The 16,914-nt window shown below is 44.7% G+C and overlaps 1 protein-coding gene across 1 annotated transcript in view; it reads right to left on the reverse strand.

Moving 5' to 3' along the window:
- Window positions 1-16,914, reverse strand: part of ankrd27 (ankyrin repeat domain 27 (VPS9 domain)) — a 64,152-nt gene that overhangs the window by 29,616 nt on the left and 17,622 nt on the right. The window contains exons 6-13 of the mRNA XM_083762358.1: window positions 16,323-16,382; window positions 16,147-16,200; window positions 15,530-15,595; window positions 12,797-12,873; window positions 11,008-11,129; window positions 7,185-7,263; window positions 6,400-6,541; window positions 2,133-2,228 (exon numbers count right to left, since the gene is read on the reverse strand). Of these exons, the coding sequence (XP_083618484.1) occupies window positions 2,133-2,228; window positions 6,400-6,541; window positions 7,185-7,263; window positions 11,008-11,129; window positions 12,797-12,873; window positions 15,530-15,595; window positions 16,147-16,200; window positions 16,323-16,382 (696 nt within the window). The remainder of the gene's footprint in view (window positions 1-2,132; window positions 2,229-6,399; window positions 6,542-7,184; window positions 7,264-11,007; window positions 11,130-12,796; window positions 12,874-15,529; window positions 15,596-16,146; window positions 16,201-16,322; window positions 16,383-16,914) is intronic.

The following is a 16,914-nucleotide window of genomic DNA, read 5'->3' on the forward strand; positions in this document are numbered from 1 at the left end:
TTAAAGGTCATTGACCGCCTGCTGAGCGGTGTTCAAGGCCTAACACTTTGAACTAGCGGCGTTGCTGCTGCGGCTTCGCGAAAACCTCCTAATAAGGACATGTGTGAAATAGCGAAGGCCAGGTTGGAAGTGAAGTGGTTAAATTTCACTCAGTGGAGTGTGAAGCCTCGTGAGGGTCTGTGAGATGGAACCCCTCGTCTCCCGACAACTGGGAAGACCTCACACTAGGAAGATTGAAGGACGCCTGCGTGCGTGCGTCTCCTCAGAGTCTCAGACAGGCTGTTTATATTTGGTATTGTCAGTGACAGTAAGATAAGATAAGATAAGATAAGCTCAATGTATTAAGCTCACTGTATTATCCTTAACCCTCTAAGACCCAGCGTTGCTTTTTAGCAACACTTTTATTTTAATTAAAAAAATAATTTCTGTTCTTTTTTCACCTAAACGTCATCAGTGATGTTCATTGCAATGCCATTTCAATGCCATTGGTCATGATATTTGCATATAAATATACCCCCCACAGAGGCTGAAATTCACACAAATTAAAAATGTCTGGACCTTTACCCTAATAAAAGTAGGTACAATAATTGTAATATATGTTTTTTTGTGATCATTAGAATGTCTAGAACATGTTTTATTCATTATTGTGAAAGATATCCCCCAAATGTAAATTATTAATTTATTATATTATTATATAATTATTATAATTTTTTTTTTACATATTTTTTAGTCTTAGTCCTAGTAGTACAAAGTAGTAGTGAGGTTGAAATCTATTTTTTGAAAGTAGAAATGAATGCGGGTCTTAGAGGGTTAACTGGTGCATTCTGAGCAGCTGATCCATGTAAAAATGATTTGAGTGTGAATGGAAGCTCGGTATAGTTTGGACTTTGGAGAGATCGCTGGACTAGTAGCAAGTATATGCTGCATTTTGATGACTTCATGTCATTCACACCGTGGCCATGGCTACAGTACATACAGTACTATTAACCCATTCTGACCTGAGATCAGATTCATACGAGGTTTCCGCCGGACACACACTGGTCTGATTAACCCATTCTGACCTGAGATCAGATTCTAAAAAAAATGTCAGTCGTTCTTCGATTTTTCAAAAATAGCAGACCTACAAAGCTCGTATCGCGCCACTCGGTGGCGCGATACGAGCTTGTAGATCTGCTATTTTTAAATAGCTAAAGCATAACATGATGCCGACACCAAAATGGGTGCCCGGTCAGAATGGGTTAATTTGTCTCACCTCAAACAGACAGTCTATGGGGGTAGCAGCGTTCTGAGACTCACCTCAAACAGACAGTCTATGGGGGTAGCAGCGCTCTGAGACTCACCTCAAACAGACAGTCTATGGGGGTAGCAGCGCTCTGAGAGAGACTCACCGCAAACAGACAGTCTATGGGGGTAGCAGCGCTCTGAGACTCACCTCAAACAGACAGTCTATGGGGGTGGCAGCGCTCTGAGAGAGACTCACCTCAAACAGACAGTCTATGGGGGTAGCAGCGCTCTGAGACTCACCTCAAACAGACAGTCTATGGGGGTGGCAGCGTTCTGAGACTCACCTCAAACAGACAGTCTATGGGGGTGGCAGCGTTCTGAGAGAGACTCACCTCAAACAGACAGTCTATGGGGGTAGCAGCGCTCTGAGAGAGACTCACCTCAAACAGACAGTCTATGGGGGTAGCAGCGCTCTGAGACTCACCTCAAACAGACAGTCTATGGGGGTAGCAGCGTTCTGAGACTCACCTCAAACAGACAGTCTATGGGGGTGGCAGCGTTCTGAGAGAGACTCACCTCAAACAGACAGTCTATGGGGGTGGCAGCGTTCTGAGAGAGACTCACCTCAAACAGACAGTCTATGGGGGTAGCAGCGTTCTGAGACTCACCTCAAACAGACAGTCTATGGGGGTAGCAGCGTTCTGAGAGAGACTCACCTCAAACAGACAGTCTATGGGGGTAGCAGCGTTCTGAGAGAGACTCACCTCAAACAGACAGTCTATGGGGGTAGCAGCGTTCTGAGAGAGACTCACCTCAAACAGACAGTCTATGGGGGTAGCAGCGTTCTGAGAGAGACTCACCTCAAACAGACAGTCTATGGGGGTGGCAGCGTTCTGAGAGAGACTCACCTCAAACAGACAGTCTATGGGGGTGGCAGCGTTCTGAGAGAGGAGGCTCATTTTCTGCCTGAACAAGGCCTTGTCTTTCAGGACCCCCAAACAGCCCTGTAGGGAGAACAGGTGCAGAGCATTGACTAGTGTGACCAGATTTGACTGAGAGACTGCCATCGCGCAAAGTACAGCTTTTCACCAGAGTTAATAGCACACATGCAGACTCGTCACATACTAGAGCATGTCTTGAAATAAGTGTCAGAGCGGAAATCGACATGTAAATATGAAATAAACGCTTAAAAGGTATATTCAGTGATTTCACTTAATTCAAATATCACTTATTTTTTGTTTTGTTGTGATAATCCTCCCTACTATAGAGTGTGCTGGCCATATAAGGAGTTCCTCCCTGTCCCCAGTTAACCCCTGGGGGTCAAAAAACCTTAGGTTTCGTTTTTGGTTCTCTATCCTGATTGGATGAAAGGCTTAGGTCCCAGCCAAAAACGAAACCTAAGGTTTTTTGAGTGAAATCACTGAATATACCTTTAAACATATAGGTGTAACGTTAGAGACCACAGAAGTGAACCTTTCAAGCCTGTTTTCTCAACTCGCTGTTTCTCTTGCAAGACATTACTCTATAAGCCATATCTCCAAAACTGGTGGGTCAAACTGAACAACCAATATGTCAATTTGAAGCTATGATTCCCTGCTTTCACATGACATGAAACAACGAAAATTCAAAAAAATTAAATGGCAGTCCCTCAGTCAAATTTAGTCACTAGTAGTAGTATAGTATTAGTCAACCACATACTGTGGCGTTGCGTCAGTAACTTTAACCTGGCGTATATTCTCGGTCAAGACTCTGTGCAGTGTGTATCAATCGATGGTGTTTCTCTCAAAGAAGTCCAGGCGGAGGGTTCAGTCGGTTTGTAGGTATCAAAGTTTTATTTGACCAAAGTTACTCTCAGTTTACAAGCCAGGGTACAAGGGCCCAAAATGGAGTCACACAGTTTAAAGTCCCTTCGAATCGACTTACGCAGTGTGAGCACAAATACAGTAGTTCCAACATTACAATATGTGACCAAATTTGACTGGGAGACTGCCATTGGATTTTTTTGATTTTTTGATTTTTCATTTCATATGAAAGCAGGGAATCATAGCTTCAAATTGACAGATTGGTTGTTCAGTTTGACCCACCAGGTTTGGAGATATGGCTTATAGAGTGATGTCTTGCAGAAAACAGCGAGTTGAGAAAACAGGCTTGAAAGGTTCACTTATGTGGTCTCTAACATTACACCTAGCTACATGTTTAAGCATTTTTTTTTCATATTTACATGTCAATTTCAGCTTTGACACTTATTTCAGACATGCTCTAGTATGTGAAGAGTCTGCCTGTGCTATTAACTCATTTTGAAAAAAAAAAAAAAAAAAAAAAACGTTTTTCTCCTCTGGTGAAAAGCTGGAATGTGCGCGATGGCAGTCTCTCAGTCAAATCTGGTCACATATATTCACCTCCGGATTCAAACAGGCCGCCTCCTCTCTATGGGAGCCAATCAAAATGGAATGCCTGTGAGAGTAGGCGGGACATAATTTGCATGTAGCTCATGTGGCCAGCTAACTATACTTTTATATTAATAGAACCTTATTAACACATGTAACTATAAGAATGAAATGTCAAAGGAATACATTTTAACTGTTGCTGACTCATGATAAACTTCACCAATTAACGGATAAAACACATGTTAACCGAATCTTACTTTAAAGACTAATTCAAAATAGGCTATATATTTACAAATGATGACAATAGCTCTGTATTGTCCTACATTCAAATACCTTTATAGTTCAGTCTTAAACAAACGGAATATGAAACTAAGTAATGAAAAAGGTAGAACGTATCAACAGGTCTAACAGATTAAGCACAGATATATTCTAGACCTGCAGTTTTAAGACTGTATTACTTTTAAGATAAGACACTGTCTCCAAACACCTGGAGTGCTGACAGCATCAGGAACAAAGGCTTTGTTTATACAGACGATTCTAAGATTATATGTAAATGTAGTAACTGAAATAAACTCAACAGATAGGGTAAATGGTAAATGGTAAATGGTGCATTTATATAGCGCCTTTATCCAAGGCGCTTTACAGAGATTGTGCATTACATTCACCCATTCACACACACATTCATACACCGATGGCAGCGGAAACCATGCAAGGCACCAACTAGCACATCGGGAGCAATTAGGGGTTCAGTGTCTTGCTCAAGGACACTTCGACAGTAACTCTGGGGGAGCCCGGGTTCGAACTGGCAACCTTACGGTTACCATCCAGGCACTCTACCCCTGAGCCACCGCCGCCCCATTAAGATTAAGATTTAATCACAGGGACAATGGGTCTCCTTGAGTGAGATCTCTGAATGAGATCTTCCCAGGCCTAGCTTCCCGGACACCTAATCTACACCAGACTTATGACCTGTGTTGAGTCATATGCTATCAAATTATACATCACACCCATTGTAGACGAGAACCCCTTTTGGCGTTTTAAGGCATTATGTTATACTTTAGCTTTTGAAAAATAGCAGATCTACAAGCTCTTGTAGATCTTGCTATTTTTGAAAAATCTTGAAAATGTGGCGCAAATCTTTGAATATTATATTCTTTCAAAGGAAACGGTTTTTTCTTTGCTTCTGGAGGGGTTCCTGGAAGAACATATTTTCAGATGGGGGTCGGTGGCCAATTTACATATCATTTTTGGGGTCCTTGACATGCAATATTGAGCACCACTGATATAGAAACATAGGTTTTCCAGAGAATGGTTAGGATTTAGAAGACACACTCGGTACTCCACGGTGTCCTAATGACTCAGGTTGCAGTGGCTGATGTAAATGGTGAAAATGGTGCATTGTGTACTCAATGGTGCATGGTGTACTCCAGTGTCCTACCCTTAGAGTATATATGGATAGAGACGGCTCCCGGAGGAAACCCTGAGGAGAACTGGACATAGTGGCCGAGTTTGTCATCTCAGCTCGAACCAGCGCTGCTCCGTTGACTATCATTGTTCACGTTGATGTGATTGGGGCCATGACACGTGAACGAATGTTTAATACGTGAACGCAGCGCAAACGTCGCCAATGATGTAGTCAACGGCCAGCGCGTTCATGTTATTGGGGCAATCAATCCCAGAATGCACTCTGTTCCTATACCCGGAGGGAGGAGTGAAATCGCCTCATGTTGCTTTTGAGCAACTTACTGCAAGTGGACGACGGGAGAAACCCGGTGCCGTCTCTATTAATATATACTCTAAGGTGGTCTTTACATGAGAATGGTGTCTGTTCATATAAAATGGCAAAATAAAGTATCGTTTGCTGATGTCCTTTTACACGAGAACAGTGTTTTTAGTGTATTATATATGATATGAATATAGTTCCTAAACAAGCCTCCCTCCTCGCCTACAAAGTGCCGCTCATCAGCGATGGTGAATGTAAAACCATGACGTAAATAAGATGCCTTAATTGCGATAGGCGGCAGCAGCGTTCATGTAGCCTAATGTATTATAAAATACATGTCCGTCCCGGCCGTGGCGCGCTCTGCCTGCGTGCTCTGTGCTGCCCGTTGCTCTGCCTGCGTGCTCTGTGCTGCCCCGTTGCGTGAAGGAGGAGCTGGCTCTTCTTCTTGTACGTATAACATGCAGCCCGTTAACGACACCTATAGCGACATTGGTAACAAGACAACTCACCCCGTTTCTGTTTTCCTCCCAGAATCTTCCCCAGTGAGGGGTTGGTGGGAGAGGCTGGACAGCAGACGGCTGGACTTTGAATTTCTCTAACTATAAACTTTCATGACAGCAGACAGCCTAAGTACAAATATAATTTATGAAAAGCTACTACAGTGAAGTCTGTTCACAGAAGTTGTTGTAGGATATGTGGGGATTATCTGACGAGGTACCATTTGAGGGGGCAAAACCTTACATAATACTAAATAATACTAAATTGTTTATAGGGTCAATATAAGTAAAATAATATAGCCTTTCTACAGGAGTATCTTTTTATATTTTTCCAAAAAGAATACAAACAGCCAATAGCATATTACAAAGTTATCCCCCTCACTGGTGACAATTCCGGGAGGAAAAACGGGCACGCACCGGGTCGAGTCTTCCAGTATTCGCGACATTATAGCGTTTTCATAAAGTGTGCGTTCTCGTGTAAAGGGTCGATAAAACAAATGAGAATGCAACGGGACTTTGACGTTTTATCTGGAGATGGTGGCCGTGTGAAAGAGGCCTAAGGTCCTACCGTGTTCTCCTGGCTGAGGTTGCCCAGGCTGATGTACTCCACGGCGGCCTCGAAGCTGGTCAGACAGTAGCTGAGCTCGTCCTTCCCGGAGCCGCTGGAGTGGCTGATGCGGAAGTTCTTGACGTAGCTCAGGTTGGCCATCCTGGAGAAAAGGAACACCTCTCTTGTCTTAACCCATTGAGGACGGGAACGCGTCCGTGTCGCTTTGGCGTTTAACCACTTTAACCCATTGTTTTAAACTTTACCTGTTGAAAAATAGCAGATCTACAAGCTCTGCTATTTTTGAGTGGTGCAACCACCCCAAGGAACAGCAATGTCCGTGTTCACCTATGTTTTCACCTATGTGTTCACCTATGTATGTGATAATGAGCCAGTATAATGAGTACCAGTAGGGGCGCTGTTGCCAGAAACAGAGAGAGAGAGAGAGAGAGAGAGAGAGAGAGAGAGAGAGAGAGAGAGAGAGAGGAGAGGAGGGGAGAGGAGGGGGGGGGGGAGGGAGAGAGGAGAGTTGCACCACTCAGTTCACATGGGTGTGATTTTTCTTTTAGAAATTGTGAAAATGTGGCGCAGATCTTTGAATATATATTCATTCGCAGCAAACGTCAACTCAAATCTTTGCTTCTGGGGGGGGGGGGGGGGTCCCTGGAACAATATATTTTCAGATGGGGGTCGGCGGCCAATTACATATAATTCTAGGGGTCCTTGACATGAAGTATAGTCACACGCACACACACACACACACACAAACACACACGTACGTGGGTTTAAACGTAAATGTCACTCACCAGTTGGGGATTTCCGTCTTGGCCAGTAAGTATAGGATGACACAGAGGAGGTCATCTGCACACATGGCCTCTATGGTGACTGAGGGAGGAAAAGGGAAGTCTTCAATCAGCTTCGTTTGCGTTGCACAATGTGCTCGACTCACAGTGATGCAACTTCAGCAGTTCAAACCCCAGTGAACATAAAGCCTAACGAACGTCCTGCAGACAAAGACAAGTGCCTCTTTCACTCAGGAAACCACCCCCACCCCCCTTTTTAACCCCTCACTGTATTATCTTTCTTTTCCCTTTTTGCTTCCTTTATGATGAATTCCTGTTCTGTTCTTTAACTCATTCTGACCTCAGATCAGATTCATACGAGGTTTTCCGCCGGACACACACTGGGTCTGATGAACCCATTCTGACCTGAGATCAGATTCTAAAAATGTCAGTCGCTCTTCGATTTTTTCAAAAATAGCAGACCTACAAGCTCGTATCGCGCCACTCGGTGGCGCGATACGAGCTTGTAGATCTGCTATTTTTCAATAGCTAAAGCATAACATGATGCTAACACCAAAATGGGTGCCCGTTCAGAATGGGTTAACTATATAGAAGGGTCTATTTGTACGTCTCTAAATGTTTTGATGAATTGAACAATGTGGACCCTCTTGTAAACAAGAAGTGTAATGCTTAATTGTGTCGTCCACTCACAGTTAACAGTCTTTGTATTGAGTTTGTGCTTGAAATGTACGGTAATTCTGCAAACTGTTAATAAATATGTATTTTATTATTAAATTATAAATTAATAATTAATTTATTAGTGAATTAAAAATGCGAAAATGCACCCAGCGCGCAGTACCCAATATATAATACCCGTTGAGGCAATATCTCACAACGGGTAAGGGCTAGTACATATAAACTATACATATATACAAGTAAGACGCGCAAACGCGGGAAGCGAACGCAGCTCGTGTGTGTGTGGTTGTGTGTGTGTGTGTGTGTGTGTGTGTGTGTGTGTGCTACAGCTGCGCCCTGTGTGTGTGTGTGTGTGTGTGTGTGTGTGCTACAGCTGCGCCCTCTGGTGGCGGGCGGGTGGTGTCACAGCGGGACAGACACACAGACATGAGCAGCAGGGTCTCATAGTAAGTGGCTCACTGCGTTCGCAACTATACTATACTTATATACTATAAAGTGCAGGGCGGCGGTGGCTCAGGGGTAGAGTGCCTGGATGGTAACCGTAAGGTTGCCAGTTCGAACCCTGTGGGCTCCCCCAGAGTTACTGCCGAAGTGTCCTTGAGCAAGACACTGAACCCCTAATTGCTCCCGATGTGCTAGTTGGTGCCTTGCATGGTTTCCGCTGCCATCGGTGTATGAATGTGTGTGTGAATGGGTGAATGTAATGCACAATTTATGTAAAGCGCCTTGGATAAAGGCGCTATATAAATGCACCATTTACCATTTATGACCACATACAATGCAATTCTAGTGCCGTCTACATCACGTGCTATAAGTCTGTATAAAATGCTATCCAAGACTACATGAATTGACTAAAAGGACATTTTGTCTATAAATGTAGTTAGTTTCGGTTCATTTCCTACACAGTGCCACACAGTTTCAGTTAAGGTATTTAAAGCACGTTGAATTCCCTTCCTTGAACAATGTACAATTGACCTGCCTTTGCCCGTCAGTTAAATAAAATATATTTTCTTCACATCTCGATTTCATGATTTTGTTAGTTTTAGTTAACTATAATAACCCATTCTGACCGGGCACCCCTTTTGGTGTCAGCATCATGTTATGCTTTAGCTATTTAAAAATAGCAAGATCTACAAGCTCATATCGCGCCACCGAGTGGCGCGATACGAGCTTGTAGGTCTGCTATTTTTGAAAAATCGAAGAACGACTGACATTTTTTAGAATCTGATCTCAGGTCAGAATGGGTTCATCAGACCAGTGTGTGTCTGGCGGAAACCTCGTATGAATCTGATCTCAGGTCAGAATGGGATAACCTTGGAACGCCCCGGGCTGGCACTCTGTCTTGTCTCATCTGCATTCTCGGCTAAACACACACACACTCGTCCCTTTGTCCTTCTCCTTGGCAAGGCCCTAATTGGTTGATTGGCTGCTTGGCCACCGGGTAATTGGAAGAGGATGGTTCCACTTCTGGCGAGTCGTTGTGAGGAACCCGGCGGAGCTTGTTCGCTTTAAAAACCAAACTGTAAAACAATAAGGATGTGTCCAGACAGTGGGCCTACTGTTGCCTGTTTGGGCTCACACACCGTCACACAGCATTAATCTGACCTGAGATCAGATTCTAAAAATGTCTTCTACATCCTGACAGTTTTCTGAAAAAGCCATGTTTCTATGTCAGTCGTTCTTCGATTTTTCAAAAAATAGCAGACCTACAAGCTCGTATCGCGCGCCACTCGGTGGCCGTTAGGGGTTAAAGAAATAGCCAAAGTAACACACAGGCAGGGCAGGCACGTGTGCGCGCCGGCGCCGACGTGCAGTGACTTGTGAGCTTGTAGATCTGTTCTTTTCAAATAGCCACTGTATCATGTAAGAGCGAAGTGCTTTGGGCTTGTAAAGCGCTTTGGATAGAGGTGCTGGAGCCTGGAGATTTCTTTGTACCTATGCGGCTGGGTGACTGCGTGGTGGTCAGAACAGTACCTGTGCGGCTGGGTGACTGCATGGTGGTCAGAACAGTACCTGTGTGGCTGGGTGACTGCGTGGTGGTCAGAACAGTACCTGTGCGGCTGGGTGACTGCGTGGTGGTCAGAACAGTACCTGTGCGGCTGGGTGACTGCGTGGTGGTCAGAACAGTACCTGTGCGGCTGGGTGACTGCGTGGTGGTCAGAACAGTACCTGTGCGGCTGGGTGACTGCGTGGTGGTCAGAACAGTACCTGTGTGGCTGGGTGACTGCGTGGTGTGGTCAGAACAGTACCTGTGCGGCTGGGTGACTGCGTGGTGGTCAGAACAGTACCTGTGATGCTGGGTGACTGCGTGGTGGTCAGAACAGTACCTGTGCGGCTGGGTGACTGCGTGGTGGTCAGAACAGTACCTGTGCGGCTGGGTGACTGCGTGGTGGTCAGAACAGTACCTGTGCGGCTGGGTGACTGCGTGGTGGTCAGAACAGTACCTGTGTGGCTGGGTGACTGCGTGGTGGTCAGAACAATACCTGTGCGGCTGGGTGACTGCGTGGCGGTCAGAACAGTACCTGTGCTGCAGGGTGACTGCGTGGTGGTCAGAACAGTAACCTGTGCGGCTGGGTGACTGCGTGGTGTGGTCAGAACAATACCTGTGCGGCTGGGTGACTGCGTGGTGGTCAGAACAGTACCTGTGCGGCTGGGTGACTGCGTGGTGGTCAGAACAGTACCTGTGCGGCTGGGTGACTGCGTGGTGGTCAGAACAGTACCTGTGCGGCTGGGTGACTGCGTGGTGGTCAGAACAGTACCTGTGCTGCTGGGTGACTGCGTGGTGGTCAGAACAGTACCTGTGGGGCTGGGTGACTGCGTGGTGGTCAGAACAGTACCTGTGCGGCTGGGTGACTGCGTGGCGGTCAGAACAGTACCTGTACGGCTGGGTGACTGCATGATGGTCAGAACAGTACCTGTGCGGCTGGGTGACTGCGTGGTGGTCAGAACAGTACCTGTTCTGCTGGGTGACTGCGTGGTGGTCAGAACAGTACCTGTGCGGCTGGGTGACTGCGTGGTGGTCAGAACAGTACCTGTGCTGCTGGGTGACTGCGTGGTGGTCAGAACAGTACCTGTGCGGCTGGGTGACTGCGTGGTGGTCAGAACAGTACCTGTGCGGCTGGGTGACTGCGTGGTGTGGTCAGAACAGTACCTGTGCGGCTGGGTGACTGCATGATGGTGAGAACGACCTTCCGGAGGCAGAGCAGCTTGTGGAGGGGAGAGGTGCAGCCGTTCAGTTGGCTAAGCTCTCTCTTGGCCCGGGGAATGTTGATGCTGCACGGAGGAGGGAAGGAGGTTAGCAGTATGTTGTAAGACACAAGGGGCTGTATTTTGCGTGTCTTAAGTACCAGGTCTTATTCCCTAAATTGAGTAAACTAAAGACCTGGAGGCGTGGTCAATGCTCTTTGGCCACTCAGAATAGCCAAATGGCCATTGGTCACGCCTCCAGGTCTTTAGTTTACTCATGTTAGGGAATAAGACCTGGTACTTAAGACACGCAAAGTACAGCCCTATAGGTAGCATGGTTGTTAGCAGTATGTAGACGCTAGGTATGGAGACGGCATGGTGGTTAGCAGTATGTAGACGCTAGGTAGCATGGTGGTTAGCAGTATGTAGACACTAGGTAGCATGGTGGTTAGCAGTATGTAGACGCTAGGTAGCATGGTGGTTAGCAGTATGTAGACACTAGGTAGCATGGTGGTTAGCAGTATGTAGACGCTAGGTAGCATGGTGGTTAGCAGTATGTAGACGCTAGGTAGCATGGTGGTTAGCAGTATGTAGACGCTAGGTAGCATGGTGGTTAGCAGTATGTAGACGCTAGGTAGCATGGTGGTTAGCAGTATGTAGACGCTAGGTAGCATGGTGGTTAGCAGTATGTAGACACTAGGTAGCATGGTGGTTAGCAGTATGTAGACGCTAGGTAGCATGGTGGTTAGCAGTATGTAGACGCTAGGTAGCATGGTGGTTAGCAGTATGTAGACGCTAGGTAGCATGGTGGTTAGCAGTATGTAGACGCTAGGTAGCATGGTGGTTAGCAGTATGTAGACGCTAGGTAGCATGGTGGTTAGCAGTATGTAGACGCTAGGTAGCAAGTAGCGACCACAGACATGTCCCGGTTTTCAAAGATGGTTTTGCAGATCAACGTTCATTAGTACCAAATTGTCCCAGATTTGAGCACAGTTAAGTGCTTACATTACTTCTCATTTAGCATGTTCTGTTCTATTGAAAAGGGGCGGTCACTAAGGTGTGCTAAGTGCTACAAATATTGTCCTCCATTGCTGAAGAAGAAAAGAAGAAAAGGGAGCCACAGGGAACCATGGGGGTACCAGGGGGTCCCCAGCTAAAAATAATAATATTATATATAGCATCACAATCATTTTAACCACGTTCACATCTTTTATGCTTTGGCCATTCGGAAATAGTGCTTATACTGTACAAGTTCATAGCATAATGTGGATTTTAACTTTGGTGTAGAGCTTTTATTCTGGAGGTCCCTGGCACAACAATAGTTTTGAGATGGGGGGGAATCTGCAGCCAAATATAGGTACATATCATTTTGGGGGTCCTTGGCGTGAAAGGAAATAGAGAACAAGTAAGACGCGCAAACGCGGGAAGCGAACGCAGCTCGTAAATTGCAATAACAACAATTAGAATAAATTACGTACTTTTTTTTTCTTTTTAGTTAATAATTTTTTTTAAGTTTTCTACTGTGTGTGTGTGGTTGTTTGTGTGTGTGTGTGTGTGTGTGTGTGTGTGTGTGTGTGTGTGTGTGAGCTACAGCTGCGCCCTCTGGTGGCGGGCGGGTGGTGTCACAGCGGGACAGACAGACACACACACAGACAGACAGACATGATCTGCAGGGTCTCATAGTTAGTGCTCAGTGCGTTCGCAACCATGGCATTGAACACACAGTTCAGGACACAGAAGAAGAGCAAACAGACCTGAATTCAGATTTCACCCCCAGGTCTTTCTGCTGGAGATCCTGCAGACCTCGTGCGGTCTTGTTGAAGGCAGCGTCCTGCCATGATGGGTGACATAATTATAAGGACAGATCTGGGACCAGCAGTTCACACACACACACACACACATAGAAACACTATACACTTTATACTTTATATCAGTGGTTTTCAACCTTTTTTTCATGTCAAGCTCCATTATACATTATTCATTATTAACCCATTCTGAACGGGAACCCATTTTGGTATTAGCATCTTTTTAAGCTTTAGCTATTTAAAAATAGCAGATCTACAAGCTCATAGCGCGCCACCGAGTGGCGCGATACGAGCTTGTAGGTCTGCTATTTTTTGAAAAATCGAAGAACGACTGACATTTTTAGAATCTGATCTCAGGTCTGAATGGGTTCATCAGACCAGTGTTTGTGTCCAGTGGAAACCTCATATGAATCTGATCTCAGGTCAGAATGGGTTCATCAGACCAGTGTTTGTGTCCAGTGGAAACCTCGTATGAATCTGATCTCAGGTCCCCCATTTGATGACATTTAGTTTCTCAAACCCAAAGACCTAAGAGAATATGTTGTTATCGTTATAAGATTGTGCACAATGGAAACAAATTCATAATTGTATCTATAGAAATGACATGGGTTGATTTTCCCCTTCTGCCCTATAGGCTTCACTCACTGTAATCACGTTGCTCACTGTGATTATGTAGATTTCAGCCTCACGGCTAAGTATTTGAAATACATGTATTTGAAATACGTATTTTAAATACTTTTTTTGTATTTTGTAATTTGTATTTCGCTGGGATGGAAGATGTATTTTGTATTTTGTATTTAGATACATTTTTTGACCCAGTATTTGTATTTTGTATCAAAATACATTTTCAATGTATTTTGCCCATCTCTGACGGCTATCATGATTGGTAGACAGGTGCTGACGAGGCGTTGGAAAGCGTCAGGGAGTTCCCCTCGTTTCATGACTGGTTTGTGGAGTTAGGTAAGGTTGCAGCATACGAAGAAATGGCATAATAGGAGGTCCGACAGACTGGACAAATATTATCCGAAATGGGGAGGATACATAATGCATATTGCGGTCAGAGATCCCATTGATGGGGAGGATACATAATGCATATTGCGGTCAGAGATCCCATTGATGGGGAGGATACATAATGCATATTGCGGTCAGAGATCCCATTGATGGGGAGGATACATAATGCATATTGCGGTCAGAGATCCCATTGATGGGGAGGATACATAATGCATATTGCTGTCAGAGATCCCATTGATGGGGAGGATACATAATGCATATTGCTGTCAGAGATCCCATTGATGGGGAGGATACATAATGCATATTGCGGTCAGAGATCCCATTGATGGGGAGGATACATAATGCATATTGCTGTCAGAGATCCCATTGATGGGGAGGATACATAATGCATATTGCTGTCAGAGATCCCATTGATGGGGAGGATACATAATGCATATTGCGGTCAGAGATCCATCCCGTTGTGGTGTGTGAGCGCAACGGCCCTTTCTCTCTTGTTTTCCTTGAATACAGTGTGAATTAATATTACCCAGGGTGCAATGGCATTTCTTTTTCCCTTTATTTATTTATTATTAATTTGTTTTATTATTTTATTGTATTGTTTTGTATTGTATTGTATTGTATTGTCTGTATTGTATCTTTTCTGTAAATATTTCGTTGTGTAATGTATTTATTATTCACTTGTCTAGTTTTGTTTCATTTGTTGTCTTAATTGTTTGTGACTAAATTGAAAAAGCAATAATTTTGAAAAACAAACAGATTGTGCACAGTTCCATGCTGTATCGACGTTGGCCCCATTAGGAGAGATAATAATAATAATAATAATAATAATATATATATATATTAGGAGAGATGACATGAAAACCTTGATCAAAATAACTATTCTATCTACATGCTCCAATTGTGTAGACTTCTTGTAAATTTAAGTAATACAGATGTTTAACAATAATTTAACTCTTGGCGGTCCAATTGATCAACAGCTCGCCATCATTTAGCTGTATGGGGACCACCTGGAACCCCCTCAAGGACCACTGGTGGTCCCCGGACCACCTGGAACCCCCTCAATGACCACCGGACCACCTGGAACCCCCTCAAGGACCACTGGTGGTCCCCGGACCACCTGGAACCCCCTCAATGACCACTGGTGGTCCCCGGACCACCTGGAACCCCCTCAAGGACCACTGGTGGTCTCTGGACCACCTGGACCCCCCTCAAGGACCACTGGTGGTCCCCAGACCACCTGGAACCCCCTCAATGACCACTGGTGGTCCCCGGACCACTGGGGACCACCTGGAACCCCCTCAATGACCACTGGTGGTCCCCGGACCACCTGGAACCCCCTCAATGACCACTGGTGGTCCCCGGACCACCTGGAACCCCCTCAAGGACCACTGGTGGTCCCCGGACCACCTGGAACCCCTCAATGACCACTGGTGGTCCCCGGACCACCTGGAACCCCCTCAAGGACCACTGGTGGTCCCCGGACCACCTGGAACCCCCTCAATGACCACTGGTGGTCCCCGGACCACCTGGAACCCCCCTCAAGGACCACTGGTGGTCCCCAGACCACTGGGGACCACCTGGAACCCCCTCAAGGACCACTGGTGGTCCCCGGACCACTGGTTGAAAACCACTGATTTAAATGAAGAATAAAAAAAATAAAATGATACATACCTGGCTAGCTTCAAGTGTTCCCACAAAGTTAAAGATTAAATCATGGATACCATGATGAATATACATCTATAGGGGGGGGGGGGGTAAGAGGGGGGTAAGAGAGGCGACATATTTATTTTCAACAACGCAGATAGATACAGTACGTTTTTCATGCAGAATATGAGACAGAATAGAGTAGAGTAGAGAGCTCATTTATGTAAAATGTAAAAACCAAAAATAGCAGATCTACAAGCTCGTAGCACGCCACTCGGTGGAGCTTGTAGGTCTGCTATTTTTGTAAAAATCGAAGAACGACTGACATAGAAACATAGCTTTTTCAGAAAACTCTCAGGACGTAGAAGACATTTTTTAGAATCTGATCACAGGTCAAAATGGGTTAACTTATTTATTTTATGTATTTATTTGACAGGGACAAAGCTCATTAATCAACATGTCAGTTTTCACATCAATGTAAATGGGCCAGAGTTAGCCAAAGCTAAATTTCATCTGTAGTCCCTGTAGTATATTAGCGCCCCTCACTTCACACAGGTGTGATTTCTTTCAAATACGATAGATTTCCCACTGTTGGTAATCATTATTGATGATATTAATAAAATATTAATAAAACATTATTGTACCTCCACTGCTTGTTTGAGGAGAGCCATCTGAAGCTCCTGTTTGGCCAGAAGTCTCTGGCAGGGAGGGACAAAGTATCACAGTTAAGTATTAAGTTGGTATATAGTTTATTAATAAGATACATTATTTATTTCTTGTATTGCTGTATATATGTTTTATGTATTATGTTCATATTTACCAGGCGAGGTTCTCTCAACAGGCACTGAAGACATTTAGAATAAAGGGCATTCACCGAGTCCTGAAGGCAAGGAGAAGAACATTTTAATTAATTGATAAACTATTTACAGTATTTCCAGCAAGCAATGTGAAAAATAGTGTTCAGCTGTTTTACACTGTGATTAACCTACACTCAAATGATATTTTTGAGAAATCTTGAAAATGTGGTGCAAATCAGTTTGAATATATTCTTTCACAGCAAATGTTTTTAACTCATATATCTTTGCTTCTGGTGGGGAGGGGGGGGGGGGTTCCTGGAACAACATATTTTCAGATGGGGGGGTCGGTGGCCAATTGCATATCATTTTGGTGGTCCTTGACATGAAATAGTTTGAGGACCACTGACATATAGAAACATAGGGTTTTTCATAAAAACGGTCAGGATTTAGAAGACCTTTGGTAGAATCTGGCCTCCGGTCTCAATGGGTTCATGCTAGAAGCTGTGAGAAAATGGAATACAGCGGGCCTTGGGGTTGTAGGAATGAATTTTGAGAATTTTTAAATTAGAATTTTGAGGAATTTTGCGCTCTAATGAGAGCGCAAAATCTGTCTTG

This window comes from Protomyctophum parallelum, assembly GCF_964188405.1.
Source record: "Protomyctophum parallelum genome assembly, chromosome: 4".
NCBI classification, from domain to species: domain Eukaryota; kingdom Metazoa; phylum Chordata; class Actinopteri; order Myctophiformes; family Myctophidae; genus Protomyctophum; species Protomyctophum parallelum.